Source organism: Hypomesus nipponensis, chromosome 25, assembly GCF_054491055.1.
Source record: "Hypomesus nipponensis isolate SF chromosome 25, ASM5449105v1, whole genome shotgun sequence".
NCBI lineage: Eukaryota > Metazoa > Chordata > Actinopteri > Osmeriformes > Osmeridae > Hypomesus > Hypomesus nipponensis.
The window spans coordinates 4,383,024-4,399,686 of NC_140385.1; the positions used below are offsets into that span (position 1 = coordinate 4,383,024).

At 42.8% G+C, this 16,663-nt stretch overlaps 2 protein-coding genes across 2 annotated transcripts; both read right to left on the reverse strand.

Annotated features, from left to right (window-relative positions):
- Positions 1–1,531: 1,531 nt before the first annotated feature.
- On the reverse strand, positions 1,532–8,428 carry LOC146221898 (Fc receptor-like protein 5). Its single transcript, XM_084692101.1, has 10 exons — positions 8,263–8,428; positions 6,640–6,819; positions 5,889–6,098; positions 5,552–5,731; positions 3,846–4,115; positions 3,455–3,760; positions 3,055–3,333; positions 2,724–2,969; positions 2,480–2,638; positions 1,532–2,046 (listed from the first exon to the last, which is right to left on the reverse strand). Exons 1-10 carry the CDS (start codon positions 8,426–8,428, stop codon positions 1,964–1,966), a joined length of 2,079 nt encoding a protein of 692 aa, XP_084548227.1. The 3' UTR covers positions 1,532–1,963.
- A 4,934-nt stretch (positions 8,429–13,362) lies between these two features.
- LOC146221899 (high affinity immunoglobulin gamma Fc receptor I-like) lies at positions 13,363–16,275 on the reverse strand. Its single transcript, XM_084692102.1, has 7 exons — positions 16,017–16,275; positions 15,556–15,825; positions 15,303–15,470; positions 14,755–14,859; positions 14,415–14,660; positions 14,171–14,275; positions 13,363–13,724 (listed from the first exon to the last, which is right to left on the reverse strand). The coding sequence occupies exons 1-7, from the start codon at positions 16,273–16,275 to the stop codon at positions 13,642–13,644; spliced, it is 1,236 nt and encodes a 411-aa protein (XP_084548228.1). The 3' UTR covers positions 13,363–13,641.
- Positions 16,276–16,663: the final 388 nt, after the last annotated feature.

Below are 16,663 nucleotides of genomic sequence, written 5' to 3' on the forward strand. Positions count from 1 at the left end.
GAACCTACATTAGCAACACCGCTTGATGTTGTTAATAAGTACTTCAACAGAAATGTGTTGAAACTGTAAGGAAATTACACAATTTACAGCAATCTAAATCTAATCTAAACTAATTTGATGAATTTAATGAGGATATTGACTGACTTGAATTAAATACTGTACGGATAGTTTAACTACAGTTAGAAGAGAATGAATGACTAATTAGATGTACATTGAATCATTATAAACTAATAATAGTGCTGCTTTCCACGAACCTCAAAGGAAGCTGTACTTCTCAGTACACCCTCTCTTTCTCCGTCTTAACAGTTTCAAACCACAACCACTGACCAGGCTGTTTTTAGAGCCGTGCTGGTTACACGTGGGATCCTCTAAGTTTGTGTTAGTAAGTTTGTCTCTGTAACATTCCTCTTTAACATTTCAGACCCCTTTTATCTCCAGTAAATGCAAGTTTTTAATGTCTATTGTGTATGGGTAGTTCATCTCAAATCATTCAATTAATGTAAATGTTAGTTAACAATGTCTATTCATCTGTGCAGTAGTAGTATGCACCTTCCTGCCAAAGCAAATTCCTTGTCTGTGCAAACTTTCATGGCAAAGAAATCCCTTTCTGATTCTGATTCTGAACTACTGGTTGTTATCAATCAATCAATCAATCAACTTTATTTATATCGCACATTTAAAAAACCACAGGGGAAGGGATGTAAGTAAAAGCAAGGGAGTAAAATTGCGTTTTTAGAAGAGATTTAGAAACAAGAAGCGAGGAGGCCTGTCTGACATTTAAAGGCAGCTCATTCCAAAGCTTGGGTGTAGCAGCGGCAAATGCTCTGTCACCTCTTCTGCTTCTTCCTGTTTCTGCCTTATTTTAGAGACTGTCAGCAACAGCTGGTCGGTTGATCTTAGGGATCGAGATGGGCAGTAAGGCTGAAGCAAATCGGATAAATATGGTGGAGTAAGGTTGTTCAGGCATTTAAAAACAAATAGCAAAAGTTTAAAATGTATTCTGTGGTACACAGGGAGACAGTGTAGGGACGCCAGGATGGGAGTGATGTGCTCACGCCTGCAGGTCTGGGTCAGCAGGCGTGCAGCAGAGTTCTGCGGGTCTGTTTCAGCAGCCGTGCAGAAGAGTTCTGCACAAGCTGCAGATGGGCAAGGGAAGTCTGACTGATCCCTATGTACAAGAAGTTACAATAATCAAGACGAGTCGTAATAAAAGCATGGATTCATTTCTCGAAGTCAGGAATTGATGAAACAGGTTTCACCATGGCTATTTGATTTAGTTGATGAAAGCTTTTTTGTACTACACAACTGACCTGTTTCTAAAAATTTAAAATCAGTTTCAAACTTGACCCCCAGATTAATATATATAGAAAATGGCTTCATACAAAGTTGTGAAAACAGTTTTTTATTTCAAAGTAAACAAGCCAAAATTACAAATGACAAATGTCTTCTCTTTAAACATTTATGTGAAAGAAAATAAACTATATACACACACTTAGGGTGTGTTTGAATCTTGTCAGGTTTTAGACCAGTGCAGGCAATAAAACTTTTGAAATAAGTAATGAAAGTCAAAGCTCTAGTTTTCAATGAAAGAAAATACAATAAAACTTGAATAATAGCAAAATTGAAACATACTATATTAATACAATGATGGTTTACTAGATGTAGACTATATAACCATGGCATCATTGATATAGACTATATCAGCATAGCTATGGGATAAATGATAAAAGTCTATATTACATGTAGCCTAAATAACATGAAGATGGCAGACAGACTGAACATCACATCCTGTCTATCTGGGGCATCACTGGACTTAACAAACAGGCTGACTGACAACAACACACACACAGTACAGCACACTTCAGTATCTTAACATGAAACTGTGGTGTCTAAATGAACAGTGACAGAGTTGCGTATCATTGGTTAAGTTTCAGAACAAGAATCAAACGTATCAGAGTGGAGCTCACGGTCCAGTGTCGTCATGACTATGACCTCTTGTTTTTCGCACGGTGAGTTCGACTCCTTCATCCTCCTTGGCAGTTTTGACTGTGAAAAACAAACACAAACACAATCAGTTCTGTTCATATTGGACAACAGCAGTCATGGAAAGAACAGGTACAGCCCCAGTCAATATAAAAAGGGCTTAATTATTGTTGCCCAGCCTGTCCTTAAATGCTCATTTATCAACTTGAACAACAACCAGTCATGGTGTTACCAGTCTGTGGAGACACCAGCTGCCTATGGATCCCCAGATGTGCTCTCAGAGCCACATAGCTGTACTACTGTATGTAGTAACACACGCTCCAGTCAGCTGGCTCCCTGTCACCCCCCCCACATGACCCTACAGGTCAGTGCTCACACCTCCATCCTGGGATCTCCTGCTTCCCCAGACATCCTCACCAGGAGCCAGCCTGGTCCACACCTCCTGCAGAGCCCCTGCTCTTCAAACACTCCTCACCGCATCATCATGTGTCCTCACCTGGTTGCTGGCGTTTGATGAGCAGCAGCAGGATGGTTGTCACCAGGAAGGGGGAGGTCACCAGTAGCCCACACAGCAGCCTGGGCAGCAGGGAGACAGGAACCGCTGTCCCTGGAGAGACAACCAGAGGGAGAGAAGAGAGACGATACTGTATCAAGACTTCAGTTAAGGTGTTGAAAGGAGACAGCTTGAAGGATGAGGTTGTGGTTTGTCGCCCCCTGGAGGCTAGTGAATGTTCTCTCACCTCTCACCAGCAGCCAGCTCTGTGGGGATTCTTCCCTGTCAGAGTATGTACACTTGTAGAGGCCTTCGTCTGACTGGGATACTGCAGGGATGGTCATCTCTCCTGTGGTCTCCTTCCTGATCAGGTTACCATCTTTGTAGAAGTCTACCTTGGGGCTTGATGGAGGAGTCTTGTGTCTGCAGCGCAGAGTCACAGAGTCTCCCTCAGTGACAGGGTGGACAGGACTCTCCAGGATCACAGGGCCAACTGGAAATCAGGAGGTTTCAATGGAGTTTAAAGTCATGTTCATAAAAATGTCCCAATTGAACACTATTTAGTATCATGAACGCACCATGTACAGTGATGTTGACAGTGTTACTGTACTCTCCTGAGCCAGACTCACACCAGAACACTCCACTGTGCTCTACGTTTAAGGACCTGATGATGCAGGTGGAACCTGTAGTTGATCCCTTGACAGATGAACACACAGTATACAGCTCACTGCCTGTGTACCTCCTCAGTGTCCATCCAGTAGAGTTCCCCTTCAGCTCACAGCTCAGAGAGACAGACTCAGACACGAGGTGCTGAGATCTGTTGGTGCTTACACTGAGAGACACTGAGGAATGCCGATCTGATGGAGAGAGAGAGACAGAGAATCGATTTGAGAATTGAATACAGCCCTCCAGTGAGTCATACAGATGGACGTCTGGTCAGACAGACAAACACAAACAAACACAGAAACATGAACTTACCTCCAGACCAGTGAAACTGTGGATTACTGTAGTCAGAGTAGTAGACTGTCTTTCCTCTCCCAGCTCTACACATATATCCTGCTGTGTGAGAGGGAGCAGCTAGCTGCAGAGTGGAGGAGCTCCCTGTAGTCTGCTCGCGGTCAGAGAGGAGCTCTACAGAGTAGGGCTGGTCTGGTAGAGAGGGAGCAGCTCTGTAGAAGGAGAAGCTCCAGCCTGTAGATGAGTCTCCAACCTCACAGCTCAGAGTCACTGAGTCTCCAGGATTCAGCCACGAGGGAGACACTCTCAGGACAGGCTGGGGACCATCTGGGATGACAAGATGTCAATACATTTTCAAATCAATGTGGCAAATACTGTTTGTTTAAAGTAAACGTGCTAGAACCTGACTTACCTTTAACTGTCAGTTTGACAACAGAACTCATGACTGAATGGTCTTTTCCACGTTGACCTTTACACTTGTAGTCACCACCGTGAGACTTCTCAGCACTGATGATCTTGTATTCCTGTTCTGTCCATCCTGAGGTGGAGTCTCCAGGTCTCCTCCATTCATACTCCCAGTCTGTGTCCTCTGTCCCCTGTATGTCACACCTGAGGGTGACACTCTCCCCTCTGAATATCTGACTCCAGTTGGGCTTCAGAGTCACAGCAGCATAGGCCCTCGCTGTTCAAACACACACAACATGATCACACAGCATTACAGACAAAAGTCATCAGTCATTATTATCACCATACTGTCAATTAGAGATTCATAAAATACAATTCAAATAAATGAATACCACCCTTTCTTACAATGATATGTCTGTTATTAGACTACATATAGTTTGACATTTTACATATTACACTCTGTCTATGATGAGAAACTGTACTAGACTCACCAGTAACATTAATATGGACTGGGATGCTGTACTGGGTGTAAAAGACTGGGTAACCCCTCTCCCCTCTGCACCAGAACTGACCCCCCTCTGACACACTTCCAGGGGTGACAGAGTAGGGTGACCAATAAGAAGAGATCACATGGTCAGAGTCTGTGGTGTGTCTGTACCAGTAAAACTTCCACCCAGAGGAACCTTCCACAGCGCAGGTCAGCGTCACTGTGTCACCTGTATAGATGTCTGTCTGGTCGGACTGAAGCATGGCCGTTGGCACATAATCTGTATAAATTGATAAAATATGATGGTATTAGGGACAATGCACACTGATCAAAGCAAAAACTTTAAGTGCGCCAGAGTTAGCCAGAGAGGCTAATTTTCATCTGCTGTCCCCAGCCAGATGTTTCAAGGCAGCCTAAAATTAAAAAATATCAAATAACATACTAAGGTTAAAATAAGTCAATAAACATACAGTAACGTAGACACACCCAGTTCACATATAAGCAACAGAAAAGTGTACCTGCAGTACAAGCGCATATGAGGCACATGACATACATCAACACGACAAACACACATATAAGCAGACAGTACATCAATGCTTGCATACCTGATTGGCAACAAGCCATTCCATAAGGCTGTTTGAATGTTTTGTATGTGTCTTTTGTGCGTATGTGTGACGGCAGAGCATTCCAAGTGTGTGCTGAATTTACAGAAAATGCTGATTTGCTAAAAGAGCTAGACCTATGTGAAATAATACAATCACCTCTTGAAGCAGATCTAGTGTGTCTGCCACTCTGAGTGCGCTGTTTAATAAAATCACTAAGCGGAGGTGAAGCCATACCATTTAAAATTTTAAAAACCAAACACACATCAGTGAATTTAACAAGGTTCTCCAATTTCAACTCATTAAGATATGAAGTTGTGGTTCTTTCATTTAGTCTTTTCTTTGTCTCATTGCAAGTACAACTTTGATAAAAAACAACAAGGACACGCTTCACTCCACCATCTACAGTAAGAACATCTGGATATCTCATGACAAAATACTAACAATTTACATGAATATTACACACATACATTCACAACCACACACACACACACACACACCACCACGAACAAAGATTACCTTTCACTGTCATAGTGATGGAATCACTCTGTACTGTGGATATGGATCTGGACTGTATTTCTCCTCCACACCTGTATTGATCCTGATCAGATGATTCTACTTTACTGATGGTGAGGGAGTCTCCAGATATCCTGTGTCTACCAGACTGCTCCACTCTGATCTCTGGTCTGTCTTTGTACCACCTGTAGCTCCAGGCAGGACCAGACTCCACTGAACACTTCAGAGAGACTTTATCTCCATGGTAGACAGGGTTTGGAGTCACAGTCAGAGTAGCTTTAGGGAGGGCTGAGGACAACAGAGATGAATTAAAGAAAATGATGCATACCATATAAAGTAATACAGTTCCATGATGTCCTGATATTGACAATGTGAATGTGTCTGACAGGGAGATCAAAGATCTAGTAGCTGATGTGTTCTGCTGTCAGTAGTCTAGTTAACCCACCTGTAACAGTTATAGATGAGGGAGCACTACGCTGTGAAGACTGGGGTCGATCACTCCTCCTCCCCAAACAGCTGGACTGCACTGTGCCTTGACCCAGGGCGAAGGAGCAGGTTTTTTTGGAACAACTGTTATACGCCTGGTCATTTATGAACCAGTAGTAGTGGTACCAGTCTTGATGCTGTGATGTGTCACACTGCAGAGTGACTGTGTCTCCAGGATAGAGAGGAGCAGGAGGAGAGAGGATGTTCACTGTTGCTGTGGGCAGAGCTGTGGACACACAAGACACATGACAGCAACAGTAGCTATTAGAATACAGGTTCAGTTATAATACTGAATATTTCAGTAAATGTCAATATATTAAGTTAGCCTGGTTCAGTTCTCAAATGATGATCATGCATACAAAACATGAACACAGTCTGATCTTTACTTTTGACAACTCACATAACTCACCATTAACATTAAGATATTCTGAATCACTGCCTCTTGAAAATATGGATCTTAACTATCCTCTATACCCGTATTGACCCTGATCAGACGATTCTACTTACATGAATATTACACACATACATACATTCACACACACACACACACACACACACACACACACACATACAAACACACACAGACCATCACAAACAAAGATTACCTTTCACTTTCATAGTGATGGAATCACTGTGTGTTGAGGATATGGATCTGGACTGTATCTCTCCTCTACACCTGTATTGACCCTGATCAGATGATTCTACTTTACTGATGGTGAGGGAGTCTCCAGATATCCTGTGTCTATCAGACTGCTCCACTGTGATCTCTGTTCTGTCTTTGTACCACCTGTAGCTCCAGGCAGGACCAGACTCCACTGAACACTTCAGAGAGACTGTCTCTCCGAGGTAGACAGGGTTTGGAGTCACAGTCAGAGTAGCTTTAGGGAGGGCTGAGGACAACAGAGATGAATTAAAGAAAAATGATGCATACCATATCAAATACAGTTTTTTTCAATCGCTATGACAGTTTTTTCAATACCTTTAACAAGTTTTCTAAACTCTTGACACAGTTAGCAGAACATCCGCCTGTGTTGGCTATACAATTAACACATTTCTTGTTGCTTTGACACAAAATGCATAGAGTAAACACAAATTTTAAATGCTTGAACTTCTTTTACACACAAGCTCCACCAAGACCAAAACAATCGATTTTTATGGACCAATTTACCAATGCTTTAACACTGTATGTCAGAACAGATAACACTATGTTCAAAACCTAATTTATTGGCTAAAGTCAAAGTGAACAGCTGTTCATATTGTGAATTGAAACACAAATATATCCCCTGTATTTTATTCCATTGCTACTGAGAAAAAGCTGGTTGAAGTTATGCAAATACTATAAATTACAGTTGATTCCCAACTAGGAAACACTATGGTGTTGAGGTTCTTTCAATCGCATGACTATATGGTATATAGACTGCAAAGTGGAGCTCTTTGTGCTGATCTTGTGTGGAAAACAATATAGAGAAACACGAAGAAAGTAAGAATACAGTACAGTAATACCTGCACGAAGGAGAACCCGGTACCAGGACAAGGGAGAGGAGTGGGACAAGGGCAAGGGAGAGGGAGAGGAGTTAGAATGTGTGGTGGCGCTCAGAGAAGTGCCAGAGCTAGGGTAATGCTGTAATTGGCAGCTAAATTGCATATTTCTTGCAGTAATGTCCTGTTGCAAATGAAGCCTTTACTGCAGCAATTATGTTTCTGTCTTCTTTTTTTTCAATACAGTAACCATACATTCTATAAAGCTATTCTGACATCGGTCATTCATTTTTTGTTCGGAATTTCTGCAGCAAAAGAAACAAAATGCATGCATTTTCTAAACCCAACAAAACAAAAATGTAGAGGCTTCAAAAGAAACTGCATTGCAAACACAATCTATAATCCATATACTGTGAGACCTGACACATACCTGCATAAATGAATGCAGTTTCTGTAATTCCATCTGATGTTAGTGTTTTTTATGACATTGTGCTATGATTGACTAAATGTTACTGTGAAAAGAGAACGTGTGTTAGTGTTTGCTAGACATGGTGTCATTTTTAGTATATTTTTGTGTTATGACAATTAGTGTTTGAATTTAGTTTACAATGTGTGATTTTGAGCATAAAATTAACAGTTTTGCCAATTGTGTGTGGTAGGTGTGTTGGTGCGTTAAGAGTTTAGAAAAATTGTTAAAGGTATTGAAAAAACTGTCATAGCGATTGTGAAAAAACTGTAAGTACATGAGATTAGACAGTGCACTCTATGAGGTTTCTAAGGTAAATGAAAGCTTCCTGATAATCACACGGTCTAGTAGCATATGTGCTATGCTGTCAGTAGTCTAGTTAACCCACCTGTAATAGTTATAGATATGTCAGGACTCTGCTGTGAATCCAGGGGTCGACCACTCCTCCTCCCACTACAGCTGTAAGTCACTGTGTTAAGACCCAGGGGGGTGTCATATCCCAGGTTGATGGAGCAGGTTTTACTGGTACGACCGCTATACTCCTTGCCATTCATGAACCAGATGCAGGAGCTCCAATCTTCATCCTTCTCTGATATGTCACACTGCAGATTGACTGTGTCTCCAGGATAGTGAGGAGCAGGAGGAGAGATATTCACTGTTGCTGTGGGCAGAGCTGTGGACACACAAGACACATGATAGTAACAGTAGCTATTAGAATACAAGTTCAGTAGTAAATACTGAATATTCCAGTAAATGTCAAGATATTAAGTTCGTCTGGTTCAGTTCTGAAATGATGATCCTGCATACAAAATATGAACACAGTCAGATCTTTACTTTTAACAACTCCCATAACTCACCACTAACACAAAGACATTGTAAATCAGGGGGCGCTATGGAGCACAGAGAGGAGTAGACGTGTCCCCTTACAGCTCTGAGATCATGTGACTTAAATACACTTTTTACTGTACTGTTTTTCACAAAATCAATCCGAAACAATTTTAGACGAACTGGGGAAACTTTTTTTCGTTTTTTGACCATACACTCTGTCTAAGCCAAAGCAAGACTCCACGAGGGCAGGCCCTAACACACTCTGCTACACCGACAAAGGAGGAAGATAACGCTGGTAACCCCCTTGATGCTCCTACAAGCCAGGATGGATTTTTCTCAAGAGTGACATATTCAGAGGATATTGTAATTTGCTGACCCTTGAAAATCTGGATATCTCATGAAAAAACAAACAATTTATATGAATATGACACACACACACATACACATACTAACACATACTAACACACATACTAACACACAGACACACCCAGGGACGGACTGGGGGAAAAAGTGTCCTGGGAGTTACTGTCAGACCGGCCCACTCAATACACGGCGCATTGCCCACTCAATGCATCGCACATATCAACCAGTCATTGGCCTACTTGGAAAAATACCCATACACTTAACATTATTTTGGATGATTACAAAGAAATGACCATCGCAACCCCATCAGCCACCGGGGATTCCCCCGGTATCCCCGATGGCCAGTCCGCCCCTGGACACACCACCACAAACAAAAATTACCTTTCACTGTCATAGTGATGGAATCACTCTGTAATGTGGATATGGATCTGGACTGTATCTCTCCTCTACACCAGTATTGACCCTGATCAGATGATTCTACTTTACTGATGGTGAAGGAGTCTCTGAATATCCTGTGTCTACCAGACTGCTTCACTCTGATCTCTGTTCTGTCTTTGTACCACCTGTAGCTCCAGGCAGGACCAGACTCCACTGAACACTTCAGAGAGACTGTCTCTCCATGGTAGACAGGGTTTGGAGTCACAGTCAGAGTAGCTTTAGGGAGGGCTGAGGACAACAGAGATGAATTAAAGAAAATGATGCATACCATATAAAGTAATACAGTTCCATGATGTCCTGATATTGACAATGTGAATGCAAACTTGATTTCTCACGGTATGTATAGCATGTCTTGTCCATACATCCAAACTTGCTTTAATGCACATGTAACAGACCTTTGGTAATACAAATGAACCGGTCAGAAAGCTATATGCGCTTTCCCTCCGTCAAGCAACACCTGACACCTGCATAAATGTTCTCACCTATATTGTGTGAGCCCAGCGAAGGTGGAGCGCCATCTAGTGTCCCAAACAAGATTAAAACATGAACCCAAATGGCTCCTACAGTTATATTAATGAAGGTTTCTCTCAAAAACTTTTTTTAACGTTGCCTCCCTTTAATGTAGCCTGTATGAAGTGATATAAAACCTCCATTAACTGATCTGAGAAAGGTGAGCTGACATACCTGTTACAGTCAGCATCACTTCATCACTCCAGTCAGAATACTTCTCATTACTTGTGTCTTTACCAACACAGGTGTATGCACCTCTGTGGGACTCCTTAGCAGATTCTATCTTGAGTTCAGACTCTGAACTGCCGATGTTTACATCATCCTTCTTAAAAAAGTACCACCATTCAATGTTGTTCACTCCTCCCTGTACCTGACAGCTGAGAGTGAGTCTCTCTCCTGTAAATATCTGCTGCAGGTCAGGATGCAGGGTCACCACAGCCTTCAGTCTCTCTACACAAACTCACACAACACTGCTCTGTCACCCTATCACTCCATCAAGACTTGTCAGACGGTGTACAGATGATCTCCACCAATGTCCTGTACAGAGCTGAGTGTATGAACTCACCAGGTACAGTCATTAACAGTTTAATTTGATTTGACAAGAAAGAGAAGTTTCAGTAGCCAAGGAAGAAGGGAAAGTTTGAGGGGCAGTCAGACATAGAAGTTCATTATTGGTGTGATCCAGTATCGTACTGTACGGCACTTTACTGTGTTTCAACCAACCTTGAGTGTTTCCAGAGATGAGGAGAGCACTCAGCACTACAACCAAGTCAGAGAGAAACATCGCATTAGGTCAAATAAATGTTTTAAAATCAACATAACAATGTAGAAACACCCCCTTTCACACACATATAAATCACACGGACACACGTACATACAGACATGCATACAAACATAGACACACACAGACATGCCCCGTGTGTCTACACACACATGTTGAGTACATGATAACAGAGTAGAATGTGGGTACTCACAGAGCAGCACACAAGGTGAGGTGAGCCCCATCCTCTCCTGCTATCCAGTGTGAGAGTCTCTGAACCACAACGTTTATTCTGATCACAACACTTCCACTTCCTACAAACTGAGGCAGCACACCTCTCTGCTGCTAGAAATACAGAAGGAGAGAACGGGGAGGGTAAAAGAGAGAGAGAGAGAGAGAGAGAGAGAGAGAGAGAGAGAGAGAGAGAGAGAGAGAGAGAGAGAGAGAGAGAGAGAGAGAGAGAGAGAGAGAGAGAGAGAGAGAGAGAGAAAGAGAGAGAGAGAGAGAGAGAGAGAGAGAGAGAGAGATGAACAGAGAATGGAGAGATAAAGATAGAAAAAGAGTTACAATATGAGAAACTACAGGGACTGCCATAAACCTTTAAGGCTACAATATGACTTCATAAAAATAAATAAAATAATACATTTCAAGTTCTTATTCACTATTGGTCAAATCTGCAGTTCCTTCCTCTTTACAGTAAAACTGGACAGAGAGAGAACACAGACATGGGATGAATGTTGTTGCCTGCAGTAGAGATGGAGATGGAGAGATCAATATCACAGTTAACAGTTGACCATGACTGCCACTGTATGTAGAGGTGGCAGATACAACCTGAGACCCACAGTGTCCTTACCAGCAAACGCTGCCTTGAGAGACGAGGCGCGGGGAACATTTTACACAGGAAATATTGAGACACGACCAGCTCTGAGATGCTGTTAGAAATATAACACATTATTTTACATATGCAGAAACATCTTTCCAAAAACTATGTTTCAACTTTTAAATATTTTTCAATCAACTTAAACCATGTGTCAGGATGTGATTCTATCTGCGTCTCTTTCAGCTTTAATGTTTATTTGTAGGTGTCATCCTCACGTGACAAAAAACTGGCCAGCTAAATTTTCAAGGCATTTGTTAACAGTCCACTAACACATGTGTTTGTTGTGTGTTTGTGTGTGTACTTCCTGTGTTCAGGTAATGAGGTCCCCATTCTCTTCATGTAAGTGTGCAGCAGGAACCTACATTTGCAACACTGCTTGATGTTGTTAATAAGTACTTCAACAGAAATGTGTTGAAACTGTAAGGAAATTACATAACTTACAGCAATCTAAATCAACTAATTTGATGAATTAAATGAGGATTTTGAGTGACTTGAATTCAATACTGTAAGGATATTTTAACTACAGTTAGATGAGAATGAATGACTAATTTGATGTACGTTGAATCATTATAAACTAATAATAGTGCTGTTTTCCACGAACCTCAAAGGAAGCAGTACTTCTCAGTACACCCTCTCTTTCTCAGTCTTAGGAACAGTTTCAAACCACAACCACTGACCAGGCTGTTTTTAGGGCGGTGCTGCTAACACATGTGATCCTCTCAGTTTGTGTTAGTAGGTTTGTCTCTGTAACAGCCCTCTTTAACATTTCAGACCCTTTTTATCTCCAGTAAATGCACGTTTTAAATGCCTATTGCGTATTGGGTAGTTTATCTGAAATCAATCAATTAATCTAAACTTTAGTTTGGCTACTCGCAATGTTTTGGGGCTATCTTGTTGTTATTATCAGTGACCTATGCACTTTGTAAAGCTCTCTCCTGGAAATCGCTTTGGATAAAAGCGTCTGCTAAATGAATACATGTAAATGTAAATGTAGTTAACAAAGTTTGTTCATCTGTGCAGTAGAACTAATAAGCGGAGCTAGTTCAGGCATGGCACTCGGGCAGCGCGCGTCATATCACCCATCGCCGAAGCCGACAGCCAAAGGCTTAGCTCGATAGGCGGCGCTATAAGACGCTCACATGCACGCACTCGCATCCTCACTGATCTTAGTTCTGCACTGCTGCCACCCACCACCTACCCCTGTCCCCCCCTGTGTTCTGTCTGTTTTCCCCCTGGGGGATTTCACTCGTTGCTCCCTACCTCATGTCATGCATGCTGCAGTGAAGGCAGGGAGCGCTTCCCCATGTACATCCATTCCGCCCATGTTAAACCATTTGTCATGGGTATGAATAAATGGGGAAATCAATCACGTGAGTGTCTTGACTGAACTGGTAGTTATAGAAAATGGCTTCATACAAAGTTGTGAGAACAGTTTTTTATTTAAAAGTAAACAAGCCAAAATTACATATGACAAATGTTTGCTCTTTAAGCATTTTATGTGGAAGAAAATAAACTATATACATACACTTAGGGCGTGTCTTAATCTTGTCAGGTTTTAGACCAGTGCAGGCACTGAACTTTTGAAATAAGTCAAAGCTCTGGTTTTCAATGAAAGAAAATACAATAAAACTTGAATAATAGCAAAATTGAAACATACTATATTAATACAATGATGGTTTACTAGATGTAGACTATATAACCATGGCATCATTGATATAGACTATATCAGCATAGCTATGGGATACATGATCAAAGTCTATATTACATGTAGTCTAAATAAAATAAAGATGGCAGACAGACTGAACATCACATCCTGTCTATCTGGGGCATCACTGGACTTAACAAACAGGCTGACTGACAACAACACACACACAGTATAACACACTTCAGTATCTTAACATGAAACTGTGGTGTCTAAATGAACAGTGACAGAGTTGCGTATCATTGGTTAAGCTTCAGAACAAGAATCAAACGTATCTGAGTGGAGCTCACGGTCCAGTGTCGTCATGACTACGATCTCTTGGCTTTCGCACGGTGAGTTTGACTCCTTCATCCTCCTCGGCAGTTTTGACTGTGAAAAACAAACACAAACACAATAAGTTCTGTTCATATTGGACGACAGCAGTCATGGAAAGTAGAGGATTCAGAAACAGCCTCGGTTAGTTTCCATATAAAAAGGGCTTAAATAATGTTGTTCAGCCTGCCATTGAATGCTAATTTATCAACTTTAACCACAACCAGTCATGGTGTTACCAGTCTGTGGAGACGCCACCTGCCTATGGATCCCCAGATGTGCTCTCAGAGCCACATACCTGTACTACTGTATGTAGTAACACACGCTCCAGTCAGCTGGCTCCCTGTCACCCCCCCCACATGACCCTACAGGTCAGTGCTCACACCTCCATCCTGGGATCTCCTGCTTCCCCAGACATCCTCACCAGGAGCCAGCCTGGTCCACACCTCCTGCAGAGCCCCTGCTCTTCAAACACTCCTCACAGCATCATCATGTGTCCTCACCTGGTTGCTGGCGTTTGATGAGCAGCAGCAGGATGGTTGTCACCAGGAAGGGGGAGGTCACCAGTAGCCCACACAGCAGCCTGGGCAGCAGGGAGACAGGAACCGCTGTCCCTGGAGAGGCAACCAGAGGGAGAGAAGAGAGACGATGCTGAATCAAGACTTCAGTCAAGGTGTTGAAAGGAGACAGCTTGAAGGATGAGGTTGAGGTTTGTCGCCCCCTGGAGGCTAGTGAATGTTCTCTCACCTCTCACCAGCAACCAGCTCTGTGGGGATTCTTCCCTGTCAGAGTATGTACACTTGTAGAGGCCTTGGTCTGACTGGGATACTGCAGGGATGGTCATCTCTCCTGTGGTCTCCTTCCTGATCAGGTTACCATCTTTGTAGAAGTCTACCTTGGGGCTTGATGGAGGAGTCTTGTGTCTGCAGCGCAGAGTCACAGAGTCTCCCTCAGTGACAGGGTGGACAGGACTCTCCAGGATCACAGGGCCAACTGGAAATCAGGAGGTTTCAATGGAGTTTAAAGTCATGTTCATAAAAATGTCCCAATTGAACACTATTTAGTCAATCAAGTATCATGAACGCACCATGTACTGTGATGTTGACAGCGTTACTGTACTCTCCTGAGCCAGACTCACACCAGAACATTCCACTGTGCTCTACGTTTAAGGACCTGATGATGCAGGTGGAACCTGTAGTTGATCCCCTGACAGATGAACACACAGTATACAGCTCACTGCCTGTGTACCTCCTCAGTGTCCATCCAGTAGAGTTCCCCTTCAGCTCACAGCTCAGAGAGACAGACTCAGACACGAGGTGCTGAGATCTGTTGGTGCTTACACTGAGAGACACTGAGGAATGCAGATCAGATGGAGAGAGAGAGAGACAGAAACAGAGGAACAGAGAGAGAGAATCGAATACAGCCCTCCAGTGAGTCATACACATGGACGTCTGGTCAGACTGACAAACACACACAAACACAGAAGCATGAACTGACCTCCAGACCAGTGAAACTGTGGATTACTGTAGTCAGAGTAGTAGACTGTCTCTCCTCTCCCAGCTCTACACATATATCCTGCTGTGTGAGAGGGAGCAGCTAGCTGCAAAGTGGAGGAGTTCCCTGTAGTCTGCTCACGGTCAGAGAGGAGCTCTACAGAGTAGGGCTGGTCTGGTAGAGAGGGAGCAGCTCTGTAGAAGGAGAAGCTCCAGCCTGTAGATGAGTCTCCAACCTCACAGCTCAGAGTCATTGAGTCTCCAGGATTCAGCCACGAGGGAGACACTCTCAGGACAGGCTGGGGACAATCTGGGATGACAAGATGTCAATACATTTTCAAATCAGCGTGGCAAATACTGTTTGTTTAAAGTGAACTTGATAGTACTTGACTTACCTTTAACTGCCAGTTTGACAACAGAACTCATCACTGAATGGTCGTTTCCACGTTGACCACTACACTTGTAGTCTCCACTGTGAGACTCCTCAGCACTGATGATCTTGTATTCCTGTTCTGTCCATCCTGGGGTGGAGTCTCCAGGTCTCCACCATTCATACTCCCAGTCTGTGTCCTCTGTCCCCTGTATGTCACACCTGAGGGTGACACTCTCCCCTCTGAATATCTGACTCCAGTTGGGCTTCAGAGTCACAGCAGCATAGGGCCTCGCTGTTCAAACACACAACATGATCACACAGCATTACAGACAAAAGTCATTAGTCATTATTATCACCATACTGTCAATTAGAGATTCATAAAATACAATTCAAATAAATGAATACCACCTTTTCTTACAATGATATGTCTGTTATTAGACTACATATAGTTTGACATATTACACTGTATGATGAGAAACTCACCAGTAACATTAATATGGACTGGGCTGCTGTACTGGGTGTAAAAGGCTGGGTCTCCCCTCTCCCCTCTGCACCAGAACTGACCCCCCTCTGACACACTTCCAGGGGTGAAAGAGTAGAGTGGCCAATAAGAAGAGGTCACAGGGACAGAGTCTGTGGTGTGTCTGTACCAGTAAAACCTCCACCCAGAGGAACCTTCCACAGCGCAGGTCAGAGTCACTCTGTCACCTGTATAGATGTCTGTCTGGTCCGACTGAAGCATGGCCGTTGGCACATAATCTGTATAAATTGATAAAACATGATGGTATTAGGGACAATGCACACTGATCAAAGCAAAAACTTTAAGTGCGCCAGAGTTAGCCAGAGAGGTTAATTTTCATCTGCTGTCCCGAGCCAGATGTTTCAAGGCAGCCTAAAATGACAAAATATCAAATAACATACTAAGGTTAAAATAAGTCAATAAACATACAGTAACGTAGACACACCCAGTTCACATATAAGCAACAGAAAAGTGTACCTACAGTACAAGCGCATATGAGGCACATGACATACATCAACACGACAAACACACATAAGCAGACAGTACATCAATGCTTGCATACCTGATTGGTAACAAGCCATTCCTTAAGGCTACGTTTGAATGTTTCTTT

Bases quoted from the DNA above. Each gene is read 5' to 3' on its own strand.
- LOC146221898 (XM_084692101.1), bottom strand. From the start codon at position 8,428: ATGAATGGCAAGGAGTATAGCGGTCGTACCAGTAAAACCTGCTCCATC. The intron at 4,116-5,551 runs GTAAAGTAGAAT...GTGTTTGAACAG, and splicing joins TGGAGACTCCCTCACCATCA to CGAGGGCCTATGCTGCTGTG. The intron at 2,970-3,054 runs GTGCGTTCATGA...CCTGATTTCCAG, and splicing joins TGTCAACATCACTGTACATG to TTGGCCCTGTGATCCTGGAG.
- LOC146221899 (XM_084692102.1), bottom strand. From the start codon at position 16,275: ATGCTTCAGTCGGACCAGACAGACATCTATACAGGTGACAGAGTGACT. The intron at 15,826-16,016 runs GTGAGTTTCTCA...GTGTTTGAACAG, and splicing joins AGTCCATATTAATGTTACTG to CGAGGCCCTATGCTGCTGTG. The intron at 14,661-14,754 runs GTGCGTTCATGA...CCTGATTTCCAG, and splicing joins TGTCAACATCACAGTACATG to TTGGCCCTGTGATCCTGGAG.